The 21,382-nt window shown below is 44.6% G+C and overlaps 1 protein-coding gene across 6 annotated transcripts in view; it reads right to left on the bottom strand.

The window, feature by feature from the left end:
- The window catches only part of MKNK1 (MAPK interacting serine/threonine kinase 1), a 183,061-nt gene that overhangs the window by 18,722 nt on the left and 142,957 nt on the right, over positions 1–21,382 (bottom strand). For all 6 annotated transcript variants that reach the window (XM_085602715.1, XM_085602720.1, XM_085602717.1 and 3 more), the window contains 2 exons: positions 2,996–3,190; positions 920–1,084 (listed from right to left, as the gene is read on the bottom strand). In XM_085602715.1, the coding sequence (XP_085458841.1) occupies positions 920–1,084; positions 2,996–3,190 (360 nt within the window). The remainder of the gene's footprint in view (positions 1–919; positions 1,085–2,995; positions 3,191–21,382) is intronic.

The following is a 21,382-nucleotide window of genomic DNA, read 5'->3' as shown; positions in this document are numbered from 1 at the left end:
TTTTCAACTACCCACCTAGTGTTTTTACAGTGAAAAGTACACAAAATCTACCCAGGTCTGACTGGGTTTTTCAAGTATCCCTGAACCTGGTCCTGTATTCCTTAGAGTGGAGTCCAAAGCCCTCAATCGGAGTGTACTTCCTGAGGTCATAGGACTCAGCATCTGAGTCATTCAGTGTCAGGAGCCTATTCATACACTTAGTTTCAACTCTAGTTCTATCTTCTTGGCTGGTTTCAGAGGATGCAGCTCTTCCATCTCTATTTCTGGGACACGGTCAGTGGTGCTATTTGTAAGACTACTGCTGGAGTCATTGACTTAATCCACTTCAGGATCATCTTAACCTTCCACAGTGAGGGATTCTTTACCTGCTATGATTCTATCATTTTCTGCAAGCAACTGCTGCCGGCATTCTAAACATACCAAAGTAGTGTCACATTTAAGAAATGCACAAATCCAATTTGTGACGTTTTAATTTTCAGCGTAGAAAATTCATGGAAACTAAAGGAGAACTGAAAAATATATATCTTTATCCCCACAGTTTTAATACATGGCAGAGTGAATATGCATATACACATTTTCATATTTTGGTAGGCAATGCTTACCTAGATTTCAAAGATACCAAACATTTGGGAATGCCAGTAGCACAAGACTACAAGCAGAATTTCAAGAAATCATGGTGGGTGGGGAGTGGGTGTTTAATTAGTTCAATGTTTAAACAACTAAGATCGAAGAATCAATCTTTTTCCCAGCGATACCTGGAGATTGGCCCACTACAGTTAAACAGAAATGGTCACACCACATGCTCCTTTCTCAATCATGGTATTCTCAAACAAGTTTATTCCACACCTGTTAAGACAAATGTGACAATGACAACAAAATATATATACGCTAGGAGCTTAGGAAGTCATAGGCTACTCACCCCTCTTGTCCACGGATGCAGGAGCACCTGAGCGGCACTTAGTCTTTCATTTGCCTCCCGGACCAAGAGCTTGGAGATCAAATCTTTAGCACCGCTAGAAATACCAGCCCAATCTCTGTCAGGGAACTCATACTTGCCTCCCTGGATGCTTTCAAACAGTTTGCTCTGTCTCAAACAAAGTAGGAATAGGTGTTGGGTGGGTATGACAAACAGAGGCACCAATTGCAGAGATACAAGAGGCAGAATGTTCAAGTAAATTATTAAATAAGGACAGTAAAAACATTACAACGGCATAAAGCGATACAAACTAAGCATTCACAAAGATGATGTCCTGGATTTTGTATAGTGATGATTCTGATGAAGTGCTAGCTCTGCCTTGTGCTTTATGCACAGACATTTTATGTGCCAGCGCTTTAGATTTTACATGCAGTGTAAGTCATAGGAGAAGTTAAGTCTTAAAATGCATTGCGTTACTTTCCAGAAGGACTGAGCAAGGGGGGGAGGGGGGGGGGGGGAGAAATCAGACACATGCGACATAATAGGGATGCTGGGATAGGATGTGTAGAATGCTGCCTTAAACACAGTCAGATCAAGCTTTGAAACTAAAACCTCAAAAGTGGCACAGATACCAGACATGTTGTCAAAGAGGCAGACTAATCTTTGTTTTGATAATTATTGAAGGATACTATGTGGTTCAGACCCTCTTTGATGGCAGCTGTTCAGTGTAAAGCAGTTGGATACAGGGAGCACCTAGTGTGGCTGCTTACACAGCTTCATCTTTTAACAGACGAGACAGAGCAGCCCCAGCCAAGCCGGACACCAGAGTCAAATCTGACCAGTGGAGAAATTTGTTAAGACTTGACCGGGCGGTACATCTTAAGTGTGATTAAATCAGGTCTTCTCAGAACTTTTTGTATTATTCAGGATGCCAATGGAAAGCTGCAGCCAATGTTTTACCACACTTAATTCCAATAAATCATACAGCGACCTTCATGTAAAAACTTCCTATACACAGCCAGGGACAGGACGGAAGGACAGCTGTAACTTCTTTGGGTCAACTAATCTACCAGGTCATAGAATTTCAGTAACTTGAGGCTCAACAATGCACAGCTGTCAGAGTGAGGAGTTGGATTCTCTAACCTAGAACCCCAATTTAACCCAAAAGCGACAATGGCATAAGGAGAGACATCTTTTCTACTTCCTCAGGGAAAGTACTCATGGTCCAAAACTCATACAATGCCAGTGTGACTTAGCAAGGCGCAAAAGATGAGAAAAATACTCTTCCACCATGTCAAGCACTATTTTGCATAATTTGATTACCCCCAACAGTTTCCCCTCCATCTTTAAGTGTTGGAATAGTTTAGCCTTCAGACATTTAAGCCTACAGTTCTGAAGAGCTGGAAACGGAAATTAGTCTGAGTGATACACCAACCCACGTTTATTTTACTCATCATTTACCATAAGAAGCCTAGTCTGTGTGACTATCCCAACTCAGTTTGAAAATATATTACAAAGCAATAGAGTAGCAAGCAAACCCGTTCTTGTGTATGAACTTAGTTCAGTATGAAAGGTTTGCTTCTTTTAAGACATTAGCCACTGAAAAAACTGCAGACGTCCTCCAATTCAGGGTGAATTGAAAACTTACTTGTACAATACATGTCCAACGATCAGCACTTAGGACAGAACTCCCGTCAGTTTTTATTACACTTTACCTTATGTTTGAGGGCTATAAAATTGCTAGGACTAAATATAAAACAGTATTTGGCAATGGGGGCTTCTGTACAGTGCACAGTATTGTTAGGAGGCACATTACTGCACTGGATATGAATCATGGTAATGCTTAGGTCACCACAACTCCGGAGGGGAATGAACTTTTCAATCCAGATTGTCCTGCTTCAATCCCTTATCATGCAGAACCTTAGGCACAGTCATTCAATTACAATAACATCCCAATGCATTTTGAGAGTGGAGTCAAAGCGGACGCTCAGGATTAGATCATGGAACTGATTTTAGAGTCACTATTTTGAAACTACAGTGACATTTTAAATCCTCCTGCTGAAAATCTGTAGAAATTACCTGGCAAGTTCTGCAGACTTCACCTCTGTCCCAGCCACAGTCGGTCCCACAGTTTCCAACAAAAGGAGGATATCCACTAAGCATGATGTACAGAATCACTCCTAAGCTCCAGAGGTCGCACCGCTTGTCATAAAAAGTAGCTTCGTCTGTAAACACTTCAACCACTTCAGGGGCCATATATTCAGCAGAGCCACACTGAAATGATAAACAGATCAGCCATGCATTTAACACTGCAATCTTGCCTCCAACGCTCAATTCACTCACCAGTTTCACTAGGGGCCAGCTACAATACCAACTCAGCAAACGTTAGTTGCCCCAATCCATAGCCACCAAGAATTACAAAAAGGTCAGACAGTCCCTCAAAACATTGTAGTGCAGAATCTACCATGTGCCACCATTCACAGCCATAGAACGCCACTGTACAATTAGAGGCTGTACATAACCGAATATGTATATATTACCCACTGGCGGTCGCCAGTAGGTAGTTAGGACCTATTTTCCATAGGAAATCTGCAACATTCTATTCCCAATAAGTCTGGCGCCGTTTGACGAATCTTCGCGAAATTTTCCAAACTTTTCACCAGCTCCGGTCGCATCCTGAAAGTCTCGGGGGTGATTAGTCAAGTGGGGGCCGACAAAAAAGGGGGGTCCCAAAAAGCGTTCTCCCCATGCATTTTCCCATAGGACCTTTAGCTGCAGCTACAGCCCGAACTGCTGAACGGAATTACACTAAATTTGGCAAAGAGGTAGTCCTCAGTTCAGACTCGTGCCTTTTGTTTAAATGGTGTTAATCTGTGGAGTAGCTCCTGAGAAAGTTACAGTTAAAAGTACATATATATATCTACGGCCTCGGAGGCTCCGCGCACCCTATGTGCACCCTCTCGATCACGCGGTAAATGCTAAGTGGCTGTCAAGTGGTTGTCAACATTCGAAACCAGGAACTGTTGGCAGCCATTTTGTGCCTCGGTAGAAGCAAGGCTGAAGTAAGGGGAATAAGTGTGAGAAACATATAAAGGGGGCAGGGTAGAAATCCTCTGACCCTCTAGACCTGGACCCCCCCCCCTCCCACTTTTTTTTTTTAAACGGCAAAATGCGTGCTGGGTGCGCGGATCCAGCCGTAAAAGAAAAAAGAAAAAAAAAGCCCCCGGCGGAAAAAAACGTAAACTTTAATTAGGGGCACAGGGGGTGCCCCCAACCCCGGGGACTGCTACCACCCCCCGGGCTACAAAATAAATGGGTGGGGTGCTGAACGGCCCCCCCAAGCCCTGGGGCTTAATTTATTGAGGGAGAGGGGCTGCGTGCCCCCCCCCCTCCTGGAGCCCTCGAGGTGTCCTGGGGTGCCCCCTGGACACTCTTTGGTATGAGAAGGCAGGAGTCTCCCGCTCTCCCATAGCAAGCTTATTTTGGATTTTGAAAGGAGCAGGGAAACCTGCTCTCCCTTTCAAAATCCAAACCATATTGCTTTTCCACACGGGGAGCTGCATGTCAGCAGCTCCCCATGTGGAACAGCAATAACAGCTCCCGAAGGACACTGGGAGCCAGCTGGGACCGTGGGGGCGTTTGATCTCCTCCTCCCCCCCACGGTCCCCAATGTTTTTTATAAGCCCCGGGGGATGGGGTCCATGGGGATAATAAAAATTAGGTCATGAGTGATGTAATATGTGACGTCATCAGCAGTGCATTGCGGGGGCGCGAGTTATAGTTAACTGAACTAACTATAACAGGGGAATTTCAATGGATTTGTACAAGGGAAATGTCCAGCTAACTAAAACGCCCCTGAAACCCATGTTTTTTTCCGAGAATTTCTAAGGTTTTTTTAAATGCCAATTGTAGAAGAGTAGGATCTGCACTTATGTTGCCCCCACTTTTTTTCTGATGTTTACACTGGTTTCTGGCTATAGTCTGGCTGGGTCCCTGCTAATCAGGGCATCAGTCTCTGTGCTCTCTAAACAACTTGGAGTGCATATTAGATGCACTAGTGATTGGATACTGTGGTACCTTATGAGCCCCTAGTATATGGTACCTTAGGTACCCAAGGCATAGGTACTTCACAGGCCTACCAGGGGCTGAAGCATGTCTTCGGTCACCCCTGGGAAGCAGACTAAATCCGACACCACAGGCCTGCTACTGCAGCCTGGGTGAGGTAGTGTTAAACTCCTCACGGAGGTATAGGTTCCCTATATCTCACCTTACACACATATAAACCTATCAGTCACCCCTAAGGCAGGCCCTATCAATCCTGAGGGCAGGGTGCTTGGTTTTCCATGTGAGGGGGTGCCTCTGCCTGAGCAGGGCCCCTCTGCAGCCCTCAGAGTCTATTCTCTGTGGCTGTTTGTGGATGCGGTTAAACCATATACTCTGAAGTGCATTATAACCTAGCGGTAAATGCTAACTTTGGGATGGCTGCATCAAAATATGTCGTGTTTGGTGTCAAACGCCTTGGAATCATACCCCCCACACCAGTAACTGGTGTGGGAGTATGATCCCACCCTTCTAGAGGGAGACCTGTACCTACTGTGGAAACATGGTAGAAACCTCAAAGAGCCTGGCATCACAAAATGGATGCCACCAGCACAGACACTGGGCTGCCCTCCTGCTGCTGACTGAAACGCGCAGTGGAGGAGGCCCAACAATAGGCATCCTGTCACAGGGAGGTGTCACCACCTTCCAGACAGGATTTAGTGTATTGGGGCTGGGTGGGTGCACACCTAGAGTGATTTGAAGTCCTGCACTGGGGGAGCAGTAGGCTCCTCTGTGCATATGCCAGCTCAAACTGGTTCAGGGGCTACCTGCCCCTGCTCTGGCGCGAAACTGGACAAAGGGAAGTGGGTGAAACCACCCACTCCCCTGACCCTCCCAGAGGAGTGGTCATAGAGCTAGTCCCTCCCTTTCCTTTAGTATACGATGGGGAAACCTTGCCATTGGAAACTAGAGATCCCTTGACGACGCTCTACAAGAAGAATCCTGGGCCTTCGACGGTCCACTACCTTTGGAAGACTGAAGAATCTCCCTTGGAGTCAAGGGGTGACTGAAATACTTGGCAGGCACCAAAACTTTGAACCAACGGTCGCAAACTTTCCCGCTCCCGCCGGAGTCCGAAGTCCCTGCAGCCCCATTGTGAGTCCCCAGCAAACCTGAGGCGAGTGGAACCCATGAGTGACGAGGAACAGCAATACCCGCGTACCGTGCACTATTGTCGAGTGCAACTCCTTCACGACGTTCTACGAACTTGTGCATTTGACCACGTGCGGTCCAAGCCTCCAGCAGGATTTCCCTCGAAAATCAGAGGCCTACCTCGTCACGAGTGACTGTGGACTCCTGTGAAGTGAATCCTCACAAGGAGTCTTCGCGATCCCTTGCCGGCTAGCTTGTGGGTCCCCGGAAGACTCAAACCAAAAGGCTCCCCTGGTTGCTACAGGCCTGCCCTGACTTACCCTCGCTGGGTGAGTCCCTCAGCCCTTGCTGGTCTGCACCGCTGACCTTCACATTCCACGAGACTTGCTGTTGCCAAGGCTCGTTGGCTTCAATCCGGTTGCCGACACATCAGTAAGCTGCAGACTTCGTGGGACACTCCGAATCCAGCTCCTGGTCGTCATCAACGCCTCCTGGACCTCATGGCTGAAGAGTCAAGACACCCGTGAATCACCAGACTACCGTGGGCATCCATCTTCCTGGCCCCGGGTCACTGGCAAATGATTGAACACTGTCCCTTCTGCTTTCAGGTCTTCCTTCTTCTGAATCCAGGCTTGGATTCCACCAGACACTTCTCCAGTCTTCACAAGCAGCAAATCTTCGGCTTCCATTGAAAATGACGCCGCGACCCGACACCAAAAGACACCTATACACCCGGCTTCCCTGGGTGAGGTAACTCGTGCACTCTGGTGCTCCTGTGGGTGTTAGCCCTCGAAGTACTTACCTTGTAAGTGGCTTGCTTGTAGACTCTCCCGAAGTACCCTAAAACTTTAAGAATCCAACCGCGACTTGCTCTGCAGCTATGTTCTCACACTGCACGCGTCTCGTGTGGGTCCTTTACTTACCTGCCTTGGGTGGATTAGTGAGGCCCCAGCGATTAAGGCCCTAGGCATTGTCCCCTTGCAAGTCGACATTCCTAAACCTCTTTTTTAATATATGGTCTGGTACGCCCCTAGCCATGCAAGGGCTTAATTTGTTGTGAAACATTGATTTGTGCATATGTTCCTTACTTCTAATCTCAAAGAGATCAGTAGTGTCTAGAAATAAATACATATATATATACACACACCTGTGTGGTGTCCTTTCATTTGGTAATTCAAGAGATTATAAGGTAAAACAAGCTGCTTTACATTCCTCCGAGACTTAACCTGAAGGCTGCTCTCCACAGCTACCACTAGGATAGCTTTCTTTAAAAAGGTTGTCTTAAACCTATCTACCATAAGAGTCGAATTGGACTGGTGCAAGGTGGCCACTTTAACTAGTGACCAGCATATGCCAGGCCAACTTCTCACAATAATTCCTAATAACATACCTGAAACCTATGGTTTAAGTGAATAGATATTATTTTTATTTATTTTTTAAAGAGTCTTGATACTGTCAAGACGTCCAAATCTTTCATATTTTTTATCTTCAAGGAGCCCAATCTTCATTCACCCCCCTGCTTTGAATGGTAGCTTGATGTCACAGCTGCAACATGAGAGCATCCCACCATCTAACAAATACAAGGAATATCTAAGCAGTCTCTGGCAGCAAAGAAGGGAAGGCATTGTAAAGGTGAATTATCTATATAGTCGCTTAAAAAAAAAAAAAGTTACAGGGATGTTAGTTAGGAAATAGATTTTTTTTTTTTTAAACTTAAAAATTCACTGGACAAAAAGCAAAGGTTACAGAGACTTGCTAGTAAGGCTCAGATTTCACTCGTACAAAACCACAGAAATTCAACAGTTCTAGTTAACTGAGCTAAATAACTTATGCCCCTGCAAAGCACTGCTTATGACCTCACATTACATCACTCATGACATGCCAGTGACATCACGGATGACATCACCCTGTGAGTGTAAGTGTCTAAGAATTTATGTAGGAGTGTTAAACACACTATGCTACTACAAAAGTTGAATTAGTATATTAGGTGTACCACTAATGAGTGATACACGCAGATGTTAAAAGTAGTAGGTGTGTGTCTGTATAGGTGCGTGAGTGACTGTATGGTGCGTGAGTGACAGTGTGCTGAGTGGGTGAATGAGTGGCTGGTTAAGGGAGTTGGTCTGTTAGGGCTGTATTGGAGAGTATGTCTGTGTGGACAGCTGTATGGGTGAGTGAGCAGGTATGTGAGTACTTATATGGATTTGTGAATGGATTTGTGAATGGGTATGCAAGCGGTTATGTGAGTGTGATTGGTTGTGTGAGTGGCTGTATGAGTGGGTTCGGAAGCAGCTCTGTGGATGAGCAAGTGGATATACGAGTACTTGTATGGCTCTGTGAATGGTTATGTGACTGGGTGTGTGACTGGGCACACCAGAGGTTGTATGGGGTGCGAATGGTTCTGTGGATTATGTCATTAGTGAGGTCAGTGAGGTCATGGACTTTGCCATGAGTGATTTACTATGTGGGGTTATAAGTAGTGCATTGCAGCTGTGTAAGTTCCAGTTAGCTCAGGTAACTATAACTGCTGTATTTCTATGGTTTTGTAGGAGTGAAATCTGAGCCCAACTAGAACGTCCCTGCAACCTTCGTTTTTCCAGTGAAATTCTAAGGTTATTCTAATTCTATTTTGTAACAATAACACCCTGTAACCTTTTGTTTAAGTGAAAGTCTATGGTTTAACTTGTAATTGGATTTGCAGAGTGGTGGAAAAAGGGGACGGGCCTCCGACCAGCTCTTAGCAATCCCGCTGTGTGGGACTTGCTGGATAGAACAAAACTGCTTCTTGGCTCCCAAGGACCCTCAGCACCCAAGATAACTTAATCTTCCAACAAGTAGTGCAGCAAGAGGCACGTTTACAAAGTGGCAGCGAAAGGGAGCAGGCCTCATGTGACTTCCCCAGCCAGGTTTTTTTTCTTCATTAGGGAAAGGGGCAGCTTTTAGCCCTGGGGCCTGGCCATTTAGAGATTAGGGAGGGGAGCTCCACACGGGCCCCTCCCCTGTTGAGTTTGGCCCTGAAGTCCCTATTACCTGGGACCTGCCCATCTTTCACTGAGCAGGGCACCCACTCTCCACTGGGACTGGGGGAGGAGGGGGGACCCTGAAGGCCCCCATGGTCCCTGCTGGCTCCCCACCTACCGATGAAGCCAGCACTGCTTTCAGACATAGGGAGCTACTGGAATCGGATTGTTTGCCATGGCTTGACGGGAGTGGTGAAGCTCCTGCCAAGTCACAGCAAACAGCTATGTCCCGGGGGTGGGCACCCTGGAACAAAGCAGGAGCCATGTTTAAAATATCAATGAGAGCATGCCCTCTGGATGGAGATGTACATGTATTTCTATTTCTCGAACCAAGCCAAAATGCAGCAGATGGCTGTACATTGTTTAAGAGGAGCGTCAAGTCAATGTTTAACAGGAGAGGAAGAGTCGTCGTGGACTGCTAATACATTGTGATGTAGTGTTCTTGCAAGAGAAAAGCCAACTCTCCTAATTTGGAGCAGTGTTAGGGCAGTCCTAATGGACAAGGGGATGGTGTTCCAGCTCTTGAGTGCATAGATGGAAAAAGCTTTTTTTTTTTTTTTAACACTGGTTTGTAAGCCGCTGTGTTTGGTGCAAAAATCAAGAGGTCAGTAGCCAGTGCCTTAAAAGCAACCTTTGCTTGAAGCTAGCATGACTTAAACGATTCAAGTTAGTCTTGCTGGTATTTCCAGGTATGATAGGCAGGCCTTCAGCCGGTTAAATCCACCCATCAAAGCATTTATAGGCAGACTGGTTTAAATCAGGCAGAAAAAAACCCTAACTAAGCTAGCAAAGAGAGAGTGGGTTTGTTAAGATAGCATTCCAAATAAGAGAATCTTGGTTTTGCTATGAGAATACATTTAAACACAAAACATTAAAACCATACATCATGTGTATTCAAAACGCGTCAAATGTCCATCTCAGTGTTTTTTGGCTCGTTTTGCGGTTTGGCGGAAATGTCGTTAAGAGCAAACAAAAAAAATATTAGCAACAACAATCCTGGAGGATTAAACTCAGGATTTTATCCTTTGAAAAGCCCAATTAGAAAATCCAACAATTAATAAAAAGAATTACCTACATCATGGTGTGAGACCCAAAAGCAGGAAGATCACCTTTGTAAAGAGTGATTCCATCTGAGAGGTAGCAGCCATGTACAAAGCTGTACATCTGATGAATAACGGCAAGGAAGCAACATATTAGATCAGTCACACCTTGGTACAGCACTTTGGCCTAGACATACAAAAAATAAAAAGTGTGCAGTGGTGTAGGTAGTAATCGATACTGCTTTGTGTAAGGTGATCTGTTTTCTAGATCCTGTTATTTGTCATCTTTGATTAAAGCATGAGGAAATATCAACCCACAGCTGGAGAAATAGTCAATACCTGCAGTTAGCCAGTATTTACATTTTTGTTAGTTTGTCCTATAACTCCCTACTCTCCCTTTCTCAAAATTCTTTCAACATATCCTATAGACATGTGCTACAGAAGTCTAAGGGAGTCTAGTCTGGTTGAATGGTGTTCAGAGAACAGTCTTTTCATTGCCTACAATTTCGGCCTCAAAGAAGGATGATTTGCGAATCATAGTCCTGCGTGTTCAAGAAAGCAATTTACACTGTGGTTGAAACTATTCCCAGTCTGAGCACAAGAGTGATTTTGCAGATTAATTTAGGAGTCCAACACTAGAGAACTTTACTTTTAAGCAAGATATTTCCCTTCTGTGCTTCCAAATTGGACTTCCAGTTTTCGGTTATCGAAAGATTCCTGGGTAAGCAACGAACATGTGCACCTGCTTCCTATGCCTCTGGGGTCCCTTCTGTCATACCAAAGAGCCCAGACACTTGCTGGACCCTCCATCTCTACTACAATTTTCACTGGTGTACGTGTAGCTCCAGTGCTAACTGAAGGAAACAAATAAAAATTTACTAAAGTGCAACATCTACCCGAAAGAGGGAGTCTTGGCACTAGGAAAGCTGCAAGGATGAACAGATTGTTAAATCTCAAAAAGCAGCTTTTGTTACCATTTTTCGAAAGACAGCCCTTGATGAAGATAGAAGTACATCAATGAGAAACAGCTTGCACTGTTCCTTTGATTCTAGAGTAAGGTTTACAAACGTTCACTTGAAAAGCAAAGAGAAATCCTAGATCTTAAAACTCTACCAGGACAGTATGATTGTATAAGCTTTTGCAAATAGCCCGGACATTGTCTCTTTAGGGTTCTACAAGTTAAAACCAAGACCTTACATAACACCCTTTTAGGTTTAATTTAGTTTTATTAAATTGGACTGCAAAACAAGGACATGTAAAATCACATCTATTACTCTGCTAATACAATGACATAACACCCTTTTGAGGTGGGAAGTCAATGTAGGTCACAAAGTCAGAAGAAATACAATGGTGTTTACGTACTCCCAGAACAAAGCCGGCAGCTGCATTCTGAACCACTTTCCATCTATAAACAGTATTTGGGCACGCCCCAATACAAAAAGGTACTGTAGTCAAGTCATGATGTTATTATGAACCATGCTTTTTTCTGACTGGAAGAAGGCAGAAAGTCCAAAAAGTGAATTCAATAAGTAATAAAGAGACGGATATTGCTGGGATCTGAGATTTAAAGGATTGTTCGTGGTTAAATCCCAAACTCTCGCATTCGTGAATAGGGCCCAATCCTGAAGGCAATCAGTCCTACGACCAAAAGCCATTAGAGGTGGTGTAAAAAAAAAAAAAAAAAAAAAAGTTACAAAAATTGAGACTTACAGAAGTGTTTGTGTGAGAAATCAAAGAAATTCCTACGGACTAGACCAATTGTACGAAGGGGTGCAAGGAAAACATTACTTTGTTGAGCATGAAGATGATGCTTTAAGTGCTCTTGTTTAATCGATTTGTAAGGGCCCAACATAACCATTTGAGATGGCTCAGATAGGAGAGACTAGTCCTTTTAAGGCAGTGTTGCAGACTCCCAACAAATATAAACAACCTAACCTGCAGAGAGGTTTAACTGGACCTATGCAGCTCAGCCACCGTGGGCTAAAAATCGAGTAGAGATATTCTGGGACTGCCAACAGTGCCCTTTGTAGGTTGTTGTGCCATATGGAGTTGGTTTGAGAGGGATCTAAAGTGGGCAGTTTACTGCTCTAGCTACAATCTTGGTGGGGTGCAGGAAATGTGTTACTGGCAGTTAGTTGGAAAGTATAGAAGTATTTGCTTAAGTTTTTTTTTACCAGCTGGGGGGGGGGGGGGGGGGGGGGGGGGGAGTGAGGGAAGAGGACTACACAAGCACATTTCCAAATGGGTGAGACTATATGAAGAATGACTTTATTGTTCAATAGCCTGATACAGTCCATACCTAGCTTTAGGATGTTGGAGGGGGACAGGGATTGGGAGGAGAGCCAGAAGAACATGTTAATGTAAATTTAATGTAGTCATTAGAAACTAGGTAAAGGGCAGAAAGGAGGAAGTGAACTGCACACCATCTGGCTGAGAACAAAGTTCTAAAAATAGTGCTCATTTCTCAATGAAAAAGACAGATTGTCATAACTGTCTAGAAGATGGAAAAAGCTGCTCACAACTTTAAGGAAGAGAAAAGAATGAATGTAAAAACCTTTTATAGAGTTGTGCTCGATGCCAATATATCCGCATAGGATAAATGACCCGATTTTAGAAGCTTATGACCGGCCTTATGAGTTATTTTACAAGTATGGGTTTTGTCACTAGCATGGGTGCGTGGCCATAAGCAGATTAGTAAGCAGTTTGGCTCTGCACCCAATTTAGTTTAGCTGGCTAGCCAGAATCTACTTACCAGCTCTTTTCAATAGTACTACTCGGTCACAAGTGTCACTCATGCTATGCCCCTGGAGGTCTGGTTAGGTCTGCAATTATATTTGACACATACAATGGCTGGCTCAGACTGCAGACTATGGCTCAACATGATTTTGCATTGCCAAACGCTACGGCTACAAAACTGCTCACAAGGATGGCAGTACAGTGAAGATCCCACTCTACCCCACACCAGGGCACCTGCAGTGCAAGAAAGAACACTATGAATATATTCAGCCATGTACAAACTTCAAGACAATTTTGTGCTACTAAAAAGGAGTGCGCCCCACCCCGTACCCCCACTTATCCTTTTCAATGGCAGCTGGAACGGTCTTCTTTCAACCAGCTGCAAACCACTTCTTACTGTGAATCTTCACAACAAACCTACATAAGTATTATCCTGGTTAACCTTGTGGTTGGTTCCATGTCGTGCTGCCTTAATGCTTGAGCCGCTTCATGCAATACTCCCTGTAATTAGCAAAGGGCGAGAGCAGCGGCACCACAGCCCTGTGTTGTGATGGGCCCAGGCTCTTATTTTTAGCAGTATTTTCACATCCAACCATAGTGAGAAGAGACCAGTTGGGTTTTAAATATGCGTGGATTACTTCGCGTAATTTTCACTACATTCAGTTACAATTCATATTACTCCCTCGTATGCATGCCCGGTCTACATCGAGTCAATGCAGTACCATATTTTTGTAGGTGCAAATTCGACTGCCACTCTAGGACCACTTAGAAAGAGCAGAGCTCGGCATAGGGAAGATTATGGTAAATTATCTGCAGAAGAGGAGACTATGGCCTTGAGTTTAGAAAATGGAAAAAGAGAAGAAAAGCCAGCAGATCTATATGGTCATAATTAAAAGCAGGTCCGCATTTTTTCAGGATTGAAACAGACCTGTAGGTATGAAAGTACCCTTCAACTACGGTTGTGATGGGTAGTGCAATCTCACGATTTAATAAATGTACATTGAAATAGCAGAGCACGTCCTTATTTGACACATATTCGGCTTAATTTTACAAAATACGGAAAAGGAAAGTATTCCCCACAGCACAATAGAAGACAGGCCCTTGTTCCAAAGGCTCTCAAGAATTGTGCAATTTCCAGGAGAGTTGCTAGGCAACAGACAGAACACGCAGAAAGTAGTCATAACACAAATTTACTAGTTGATTAAGGTTTGGGATTTAGCCAAGAATATTAAAGGCTTACACAAGTTATAATTTAAAAAATAAAAAAAGAGACTTACTGTAGGAAGTGTTTACAACATAGCAACTAAAAAGGAAACTTGGCTTGTTCATTAACTGCCCTCTAGAAAACAGGCTACTAAATCTATTAAAACGTCTGTTTATGGCCAACTACTTTTCAGTCTTGTGAAGCATGAGACAAATTATGAAAATAGCACTTCAAAAAGAGTAAAGGCTTACAAACCTGCACCGTTGGAAATGGGTGTCTTGTTGGCAATGATTTGCACTTTTGTGCAAGTAGGGACCTGTGCTTCTAGTCAGGGTATTGCGCCCTTCGACAACCAATGCTCACCCACTTGGTAGCTTGGCACGAGCAGGCAGGCTTCTCACAGACAATGTATAAAGCATTTATGCACACACAGTAATACAGTGAAAACACTACAAAGGGACACCACACCAGTTTGGAAAAAGAAGTAATTTTTATCTAAACCAAACAAGATCAAACAAAAATCCACAATACATATACCAAGATGACCTAAAAAAAATAAGTTATTCCCACAAATAAAGCTTGTAGCAACAAGTAACTCCACCTGGAGCTATTGTGATGTGACAGATGAAAATCCAAAGTATGGCACCGACCGCAACATCCAGCGTGGAGTCACAGACTCCCAAAGAACAGTACCATGGCAAATGAAAGCAAAGATGGTGCATGGCGTTGGGGAGGTGATGCTTCATTGGCGCCAGGTGGCGTCAGTTCCTTATGACCACAGGGGAGGTGATGCGTCTGTTCCTTAAGACCCTGGGGGAGTTGAGGAGTCTGTTCCTTAATGTTGTCAGGGAGGTGATGTTGCGGCGGCGCAGCAGAGTTGGTTCGGATCACGGTGTGGTGTGGATGGATCCAGGAAGTCACCCACGTCCAGAATAGGCTCTGCAATGAAGCACCTGCTTCGATGAGGGTCGGGGCTGCAGTGCAAGTCTGGGCATCGTGCTATTCACAAGTGGTGCTCACGGCTTCGTTGTAGGTCGTGGCGTTGCTTGCTGGAATCTGTCGCAATTTCCTCTGGCAGCTGAAGCCGTAGTTCCAGATGCAGGAGGACAGTCTTTGCCCCAGAAACTTCAGAACAGGAGGCAAGCTCTACACCAAGCCCTTGGAGATCTTCAAGCAGGATACACAGCAAAGTCTTCGTCCTCTCCTAGGCAGAAACTGCCACTGCAGGCCAACCCCAGACAGCCAACAGAAAAGGGGCAGTACTTCTTCAGATTTCCCATCTCTTCTCCTTGGCAGAGGCCTCGAGTCCAGAAGTATTCTAAAGTTTTGGGCCCCAATATTTATAAATATTCCTTTGTTCTCTTGTGGCGGAGGCGCTCTGTGCTCAGTCCAAACTAGTTATGTCCTCCCTGGCACAGCTTTCCAGCAGGAGGTGGAGACAGCATTGTCCAAGGCAGACCAGACCCATTGAGGTGCAAGGAAAATCGCCTACTCTAAATACAGCCCGGTCTATTGAGCCCAGTCCAGACACATCCAAGAAAGGCACGATATACCTCTACCCCCCCCACCCACCGTTGCTTTCTACAGTGAATGCACATCCCCAGCTGCCAGACAGTCAATTTACAAACCAGCAGAAGCACAAAGGATGGCTTTGCAAAAAAATTACCCACTTTCTAAAAGTGGCATTTTTCAAACAGAATATAAAAATCATCTTTACTAAAAGATGCGTTTATATATACACACTGAGTTCAGGCATACTAAACTCCATCTTTTTATATTGTCCCAAAGGAGAGTTATACTTATAAGAGGTTATAGATAAACTCCCATTCTATCCTATGGGACAGATAGCCTTTCAATAGTGAAAAACGAAATACACTGCAATTCACTATAAGGACGTTACACACACCAGTACATATCCTACTGGTCACATATACTGCACCCTGCTCACATGGGTACCTTAAACCTACCTTAGGGGTGACCTACATGTAAAAAAGAAAAAAAAGAAGAAAAAAAAAAAAAAAAAAAAAAGGGGGGGAAGGTTGGGGCCTAGCAAGTGGGTGCACTTGCCAGGTCGACATGGCAGAAGAGACTGAAGTGGCAGGACTGAGACCTCTTTGAAAGGTTGCTTGTGCGGGTGGCACAATTGGTGCTGCAGGTCCATTAGCAGCATTCGACTTACAGGCCCTGGTCACACACAGTGCACTGTACTAGGGACTTAGTAGTAAGTCAAGTAAGCCAATCATGGAAACACTAATACATAAACACAATTTACAGTTAGAGTCTATGAACTTTAGCACTGAATAGCAGTGGTAAAAAGCCCATAGTCCTAAAACCAACATAAATGGGGGGCCAAACAGCAAAAAGTCAGGTCTAACATGCACTAAAATCTAATTTAAAAAACTTCATAATTACTATACACACACACACACAGACAGAATATAGGCCACGTAGGTTCCAGCAGGGAAGGACCTTTGACAAATGTGCGACTACAAGGCCTCCCTCCTGCGCTCCCATAAGAATCACCAACCCAAATTGTTGGGCTAATTCCTCATTCAGACCAGTGGCAAGTAGTAGACTTTTTCCATTTTTTAACATTTGTAGTGCACTTGGCAAATAGCATACATGCACTCACGTCTCTAGGGGAAGTAACCTAATTACATTCCACCCTGACGAAAGCCCAGGACTTAGAGGCCAGTTAAGTGGGTTGAAACATGTTGGTGCTGTTTTTAGGGTCATAGGTCCATCACATCCTAAATACCAGTTTGTATATATTTTAACCTTCCCTCCCACTCCACATTAGAGTAGGTGCGTAATTTTATCTTTAGTGGTACGCCCCTTAAAAATCTCAAAGTGCTCCCTGAAACATGATTGAGCCCACCCCGACCTGTAGGAGTCGTGATGGCCCTATAATGAAGCATGTCACTATTCGAGTGAGGGAGGGCAATTAAAAGAAAAGGGTTGCTTTCCCTTCCCACCCGCAGCAGCAGGTTGGCTTCGTATTTAATCCGATCAGTAATCGTACGAGAGAGTCACCATTAAACACATAGGAATCCCCCACCCAGTTAAACTGTCTCCTTTTAGATGTTTCCCCATCATTGAAGGGGCACACAAAAGACTGCGGGAAGGACATTTTGTTTGGTTAAAGTGTATAAAAGAGGGAGGATATGTCCTTTCTATCCTCTCTACCCTCTTTGGACCCCTGTGGTATTACAAATTTGTGAAACAAACCGGCTTTGAACGTGGACCATAAAAAGGCTGAGGCCAGCTGCTTACAAAAGGATTTGTGCAAGGCTTTGTTATTGATACCCAAAAATGGGCCGCTCACTGTAAAAACTGGACATGGGTTGCAGTGTCCCACCAGCTGGAAAGTGTGCTTCCGAGGGTCCAATAGCGTGAACGCAGGCTAAAGAAGAAAAGTGAAGACAAGCTTTAGGACAAATAGGACAACTGGAGTGCATGAAGCAAACCCGATGTACAAGATGGCTTTCTTCTGAGTGCAGCTTGGCACTAGTTTTACACACTCTACCTTTCCCCTGGGAGGTGGAATGACCTTTCCCCTGGGAGGTGGAATGACCATGTTAACAAACCTGTTCCTAGGTGTCGATGCTAGACTAAATTATTAGTTACAACATTGAAAAGATTCTGCTGAACGTCTTGGATCTTCTTTAAGTAACCTACTATGTACTTTACAGAACGGAAATCCCTTCTGTGTTAGTGTGCTGTAATAGCTAGACAATACACACGATCAATTAAACAATTTGCCCGTCATCACGTCACACAGTTTTTATTTCAGAGGTAAATATGTTCCAGTGATGCCAAATTCCAGTGGCTTAGTCCCAGGATTCCTTAAGCACTTGCCTAAAAAGCCATAATTGAGCGAAAGCTACACAAATGACATTTGGCGACCAAGCAAGCCTCGGGGCTAAACTTAAAGAGCAGCACCTTTTTGGTCAGGATTGTGGTCTAATTGGGTCTTTGTTTTGAAAACAGTTGGACAAAAATATTCAAAACGTCCCACGACCACCACTTTAGGGTGCGTTCTGAACAGAAATGAAGTTGTGAGACGCTAGGTGCCAGCACCCAATATATTGCACAGCCGGTAAGTCACCCCCCTGGTGTGCGTAACACCCAGTCAGTCTCACACCTTGGGCCAAAGGCACTTGTAAAGTGAAGCTGAAACATGGTACGCAAAACTACAAGTCGCTGCATGCCAATTGCTGCTGGATAAAAACAAAATTCAGATTTGGCTGAAAGTGGCTGCCAAGCAACAATTTGTCTTCCAACTTCCTGCTTTAAATTCAAGAAAGTAAATGAAAACAGTCTTGAGAATCTGCACGCAGGAGTCAGACGTTGCCACCTTCAAGTTGAGGGAGGTGTTTAAGAGCCATGGTCTCCCTCAGGCTACCTGGTGTGGTGTCACAGAACCAGTCTGCAGGTGTGGGTTGCCGTTTCCTTACCCAAAACCTCTGTTCTACGAGGCCACCTTCCTGCTACCCTCCTGCAGGATCTGCTCCTCAGACTTGCTGGGCTCGGGCTGCCTCTTGATGCACTGCATCCAGCTGGGATAAGAAGGGCTCGAAAAATCATAAAATAATGCACTAGACCTGCAGGTCTAGTAACCTACAAAATCTCCTCTACCCAAATAAAGTGCACTTGACCTCTAATCTGAAAGCTGAGCAAATGTGACATGTTAAGATTTAAAAGCATTTTTATTGCTCATTTACTTTGTGAGCAATAAAGATGCCTTTAAATCTTGCTATCTTGTCACATTTCCCCGGTTTTCAGAGGCAGAGGTCAAGTGTCAGTTTGTACTCCTACTCGCCAGTAAGGGCGAGTAGGACCTAAAAATAGCTCGTCCTGAATTAATCTGACTCGCAAATGCGAGCGGTCGAGCGAATTTGTCGAGCCCTGATAAGGTGTTGAGCCCAAGACGGTCTTGTGTGATCTTGGTCTTTGAATGCACAGCAAACATGACGAGAAGATTTACAGGCCCGTTTACAGAAACAGAGCAGAGCTCAATGACAGCAAGAGCAGGACCGATCGTCCTGCTTTACAACAAGGAAGAGTAGTTCCTAAAACAGATGCTAAAATGCAGACCAGTGGATCGATCCGGTGTTGATCACTCCCCAAGAGCAGGAACTAAACACTGTAAGAGGCATGCCATGAACTAATGGGGAGACTATAGGAGAGCGATGGAGGTAGCAATTGGGAATAGTATGGGCAGGCGGAAGCCAACAAAGAGTATACAACATGTCTTGAAGCTAGACAGTGCTTGCACTGTCGGAGACCTAAAAATCAAAAATAAAATTGCAGTGCACCAACGTAGTTGCTTTGGAGATTTGGTTTTATTTTGTGAGTCGCGGGTCCAGTCCCCGGAAAATAGCGGAGGGATAATTTGGCTGCTGCAGAGACGTCCTAAGCTACATGGCACGCGTTTGAATCACGGTTAGGCTCTAGAGGGGTTTGGAGGCATGAGGCTAAAATGTGAAGGAAGTGTAGGTGTAAAATTTACAAAGGAGCAAGTTATGCTAATTCTGAAGGCTCACTCGGCCCTGGTTATTAAATGGATGGTTACTCGGATGCATTAAAGGTTTTGGTGGTTATAAGAAAGTGGTTAAATGTGGCTGCCCTATCTGGTGTTTTATGAACAACGCGTTGGTGAATCTCTCCCTCTGGCCATAACAATGGAGTGTCCCACATAGCTTCACTACGTGGCGTGTTTAGAGTCATTCCCCAGCCTGGGAATATGCAGAAGATTACGCCACACACGACGCTTGGTATTACAAGTCTTTATCCCTCGGCGTGATAGTTAACTCAACATTCTACATCAATTCCATCACCCACGCACTTATGTCACTGTTCTACAGTGTCAAGAACCAAGAGGGTCCAGTCATCTCTATCTCACAAGAATGTAGGATGTATAGAGGACTTATGTTGCGCTACCTTTTGTACGTTGCAGCATGGGTGGGGGTTCGGGTATAAAGTTGAATGTCCCAGTGGGTGCACTGCATAAGCCTCAGTAAGAGCAGCAGTAGGATTCGGGAATGTGCCCTTCATGCTATTTCTCTCGCCTCCCACAGTGCCCCAGCTCTCTGCCCTATCCACAGTTTACCATGTGCCACCTCTCGCATATGCTGTTGTGAAGTCAGCGGGGTCCCTGTGCAGTAGGCAAGTGCACTGTTCCTCTGTACAGTCAATGAGTGTTATTTGCAGTCATTGAGGGGCCCCGACACCACATACCCTATCCTGCTATACACTTAGTGAGGGTGGGATGTTTTACATGAGGATGCTGTTGAGGAGGTGAAAGCTGCAGACAGTGTGCTTCTATGCAAAGTCAGTAACAGCCCTGTTAACACTCTGCCCTGTTATGCACTCCAGGAAGGGTGTTTGCTAACCACAAGGTCTTTGAACTCAGAATGGGATGTAGGAAGTCTGTTTCTATGCACAGTCTAATAGAGCTTCAAGTACAGCCGGTCCCCAAAGGGTGTGAAGAGACCAGGGAGGAGGGTGGGAAAGTCAAAGAGCGGGAGTTGGATGAAACCATGTAGAGGAAGCTCGAGGATGGAAGGGATTAAGAAGAGGGACTGCAGACACATGCATTCAAGATTGCATGTCAAAAGGGGAAAAACAAAAACCTCCAGGAGAGGACAAACTACTTGACAAAATAAACACTTGCACTGAGCCACCGACGCGAAACTCAAACAATTAACTATTTCTGAAGTTAGGATTTCTGACTAAGTGCCATATCATCGCAACAAGATGCAGTTTAAAATAAACACTTGCACGCAGAAAGCATTTGACCAGCCCGAACAAGGATCTGAACACAACATTGAAACTCCAATAAAATGAACGGTTGTGCAAAAGTCACTGGCATAGAAAAAATTTCACAAGATCTGGGGTCCATGGAGAGGATACTTTGGACTCGACATAGGTGTTGACACCAATACGCCACACAAGAGACCTTGCCCTGATGACAGAGTGCAGACCGTCCTGGCGCCACTCACTGCAACTCACCCATTATTATTCCCAAACTTGAAGTGACATGACAAAACGATTAGACAATGGTGGCGATTTTTACCTTGATCGGGATGAGGGAGACAGATGGCGCCGAGGTTGATAATGTTTGAACTATTTTGCGATTGATTCCTGCAATTGTATTCTGTGACACCAGTCTTGCGCTACTTGTTTTGTTGGAAAATATATATATTATTCTTTTAAGTCACAGGCATAAAGTACATTAGAAACCAAATGTAATAACCTGGAGTGGAGTGTG

Source organism: Triturus cristatus, chromosome 4_2 (assembly GCF_964204655.1).
Source record: "Triturus cristatus chromosome 4_2, aTriCri1.1, whole genome shotgun sequence".
Taxonomy (NCBI): Eukaryota; Metazoa; Chordata; class Amphibia; order Caudata; family Salamandridae; genus Triturus; species Triturus cristatus.
The sequence above is the reverse complement of the archived record's forward strand: the minus strand, read 5'-3'. Positions and strand labels throughout refer to the sequence as shown.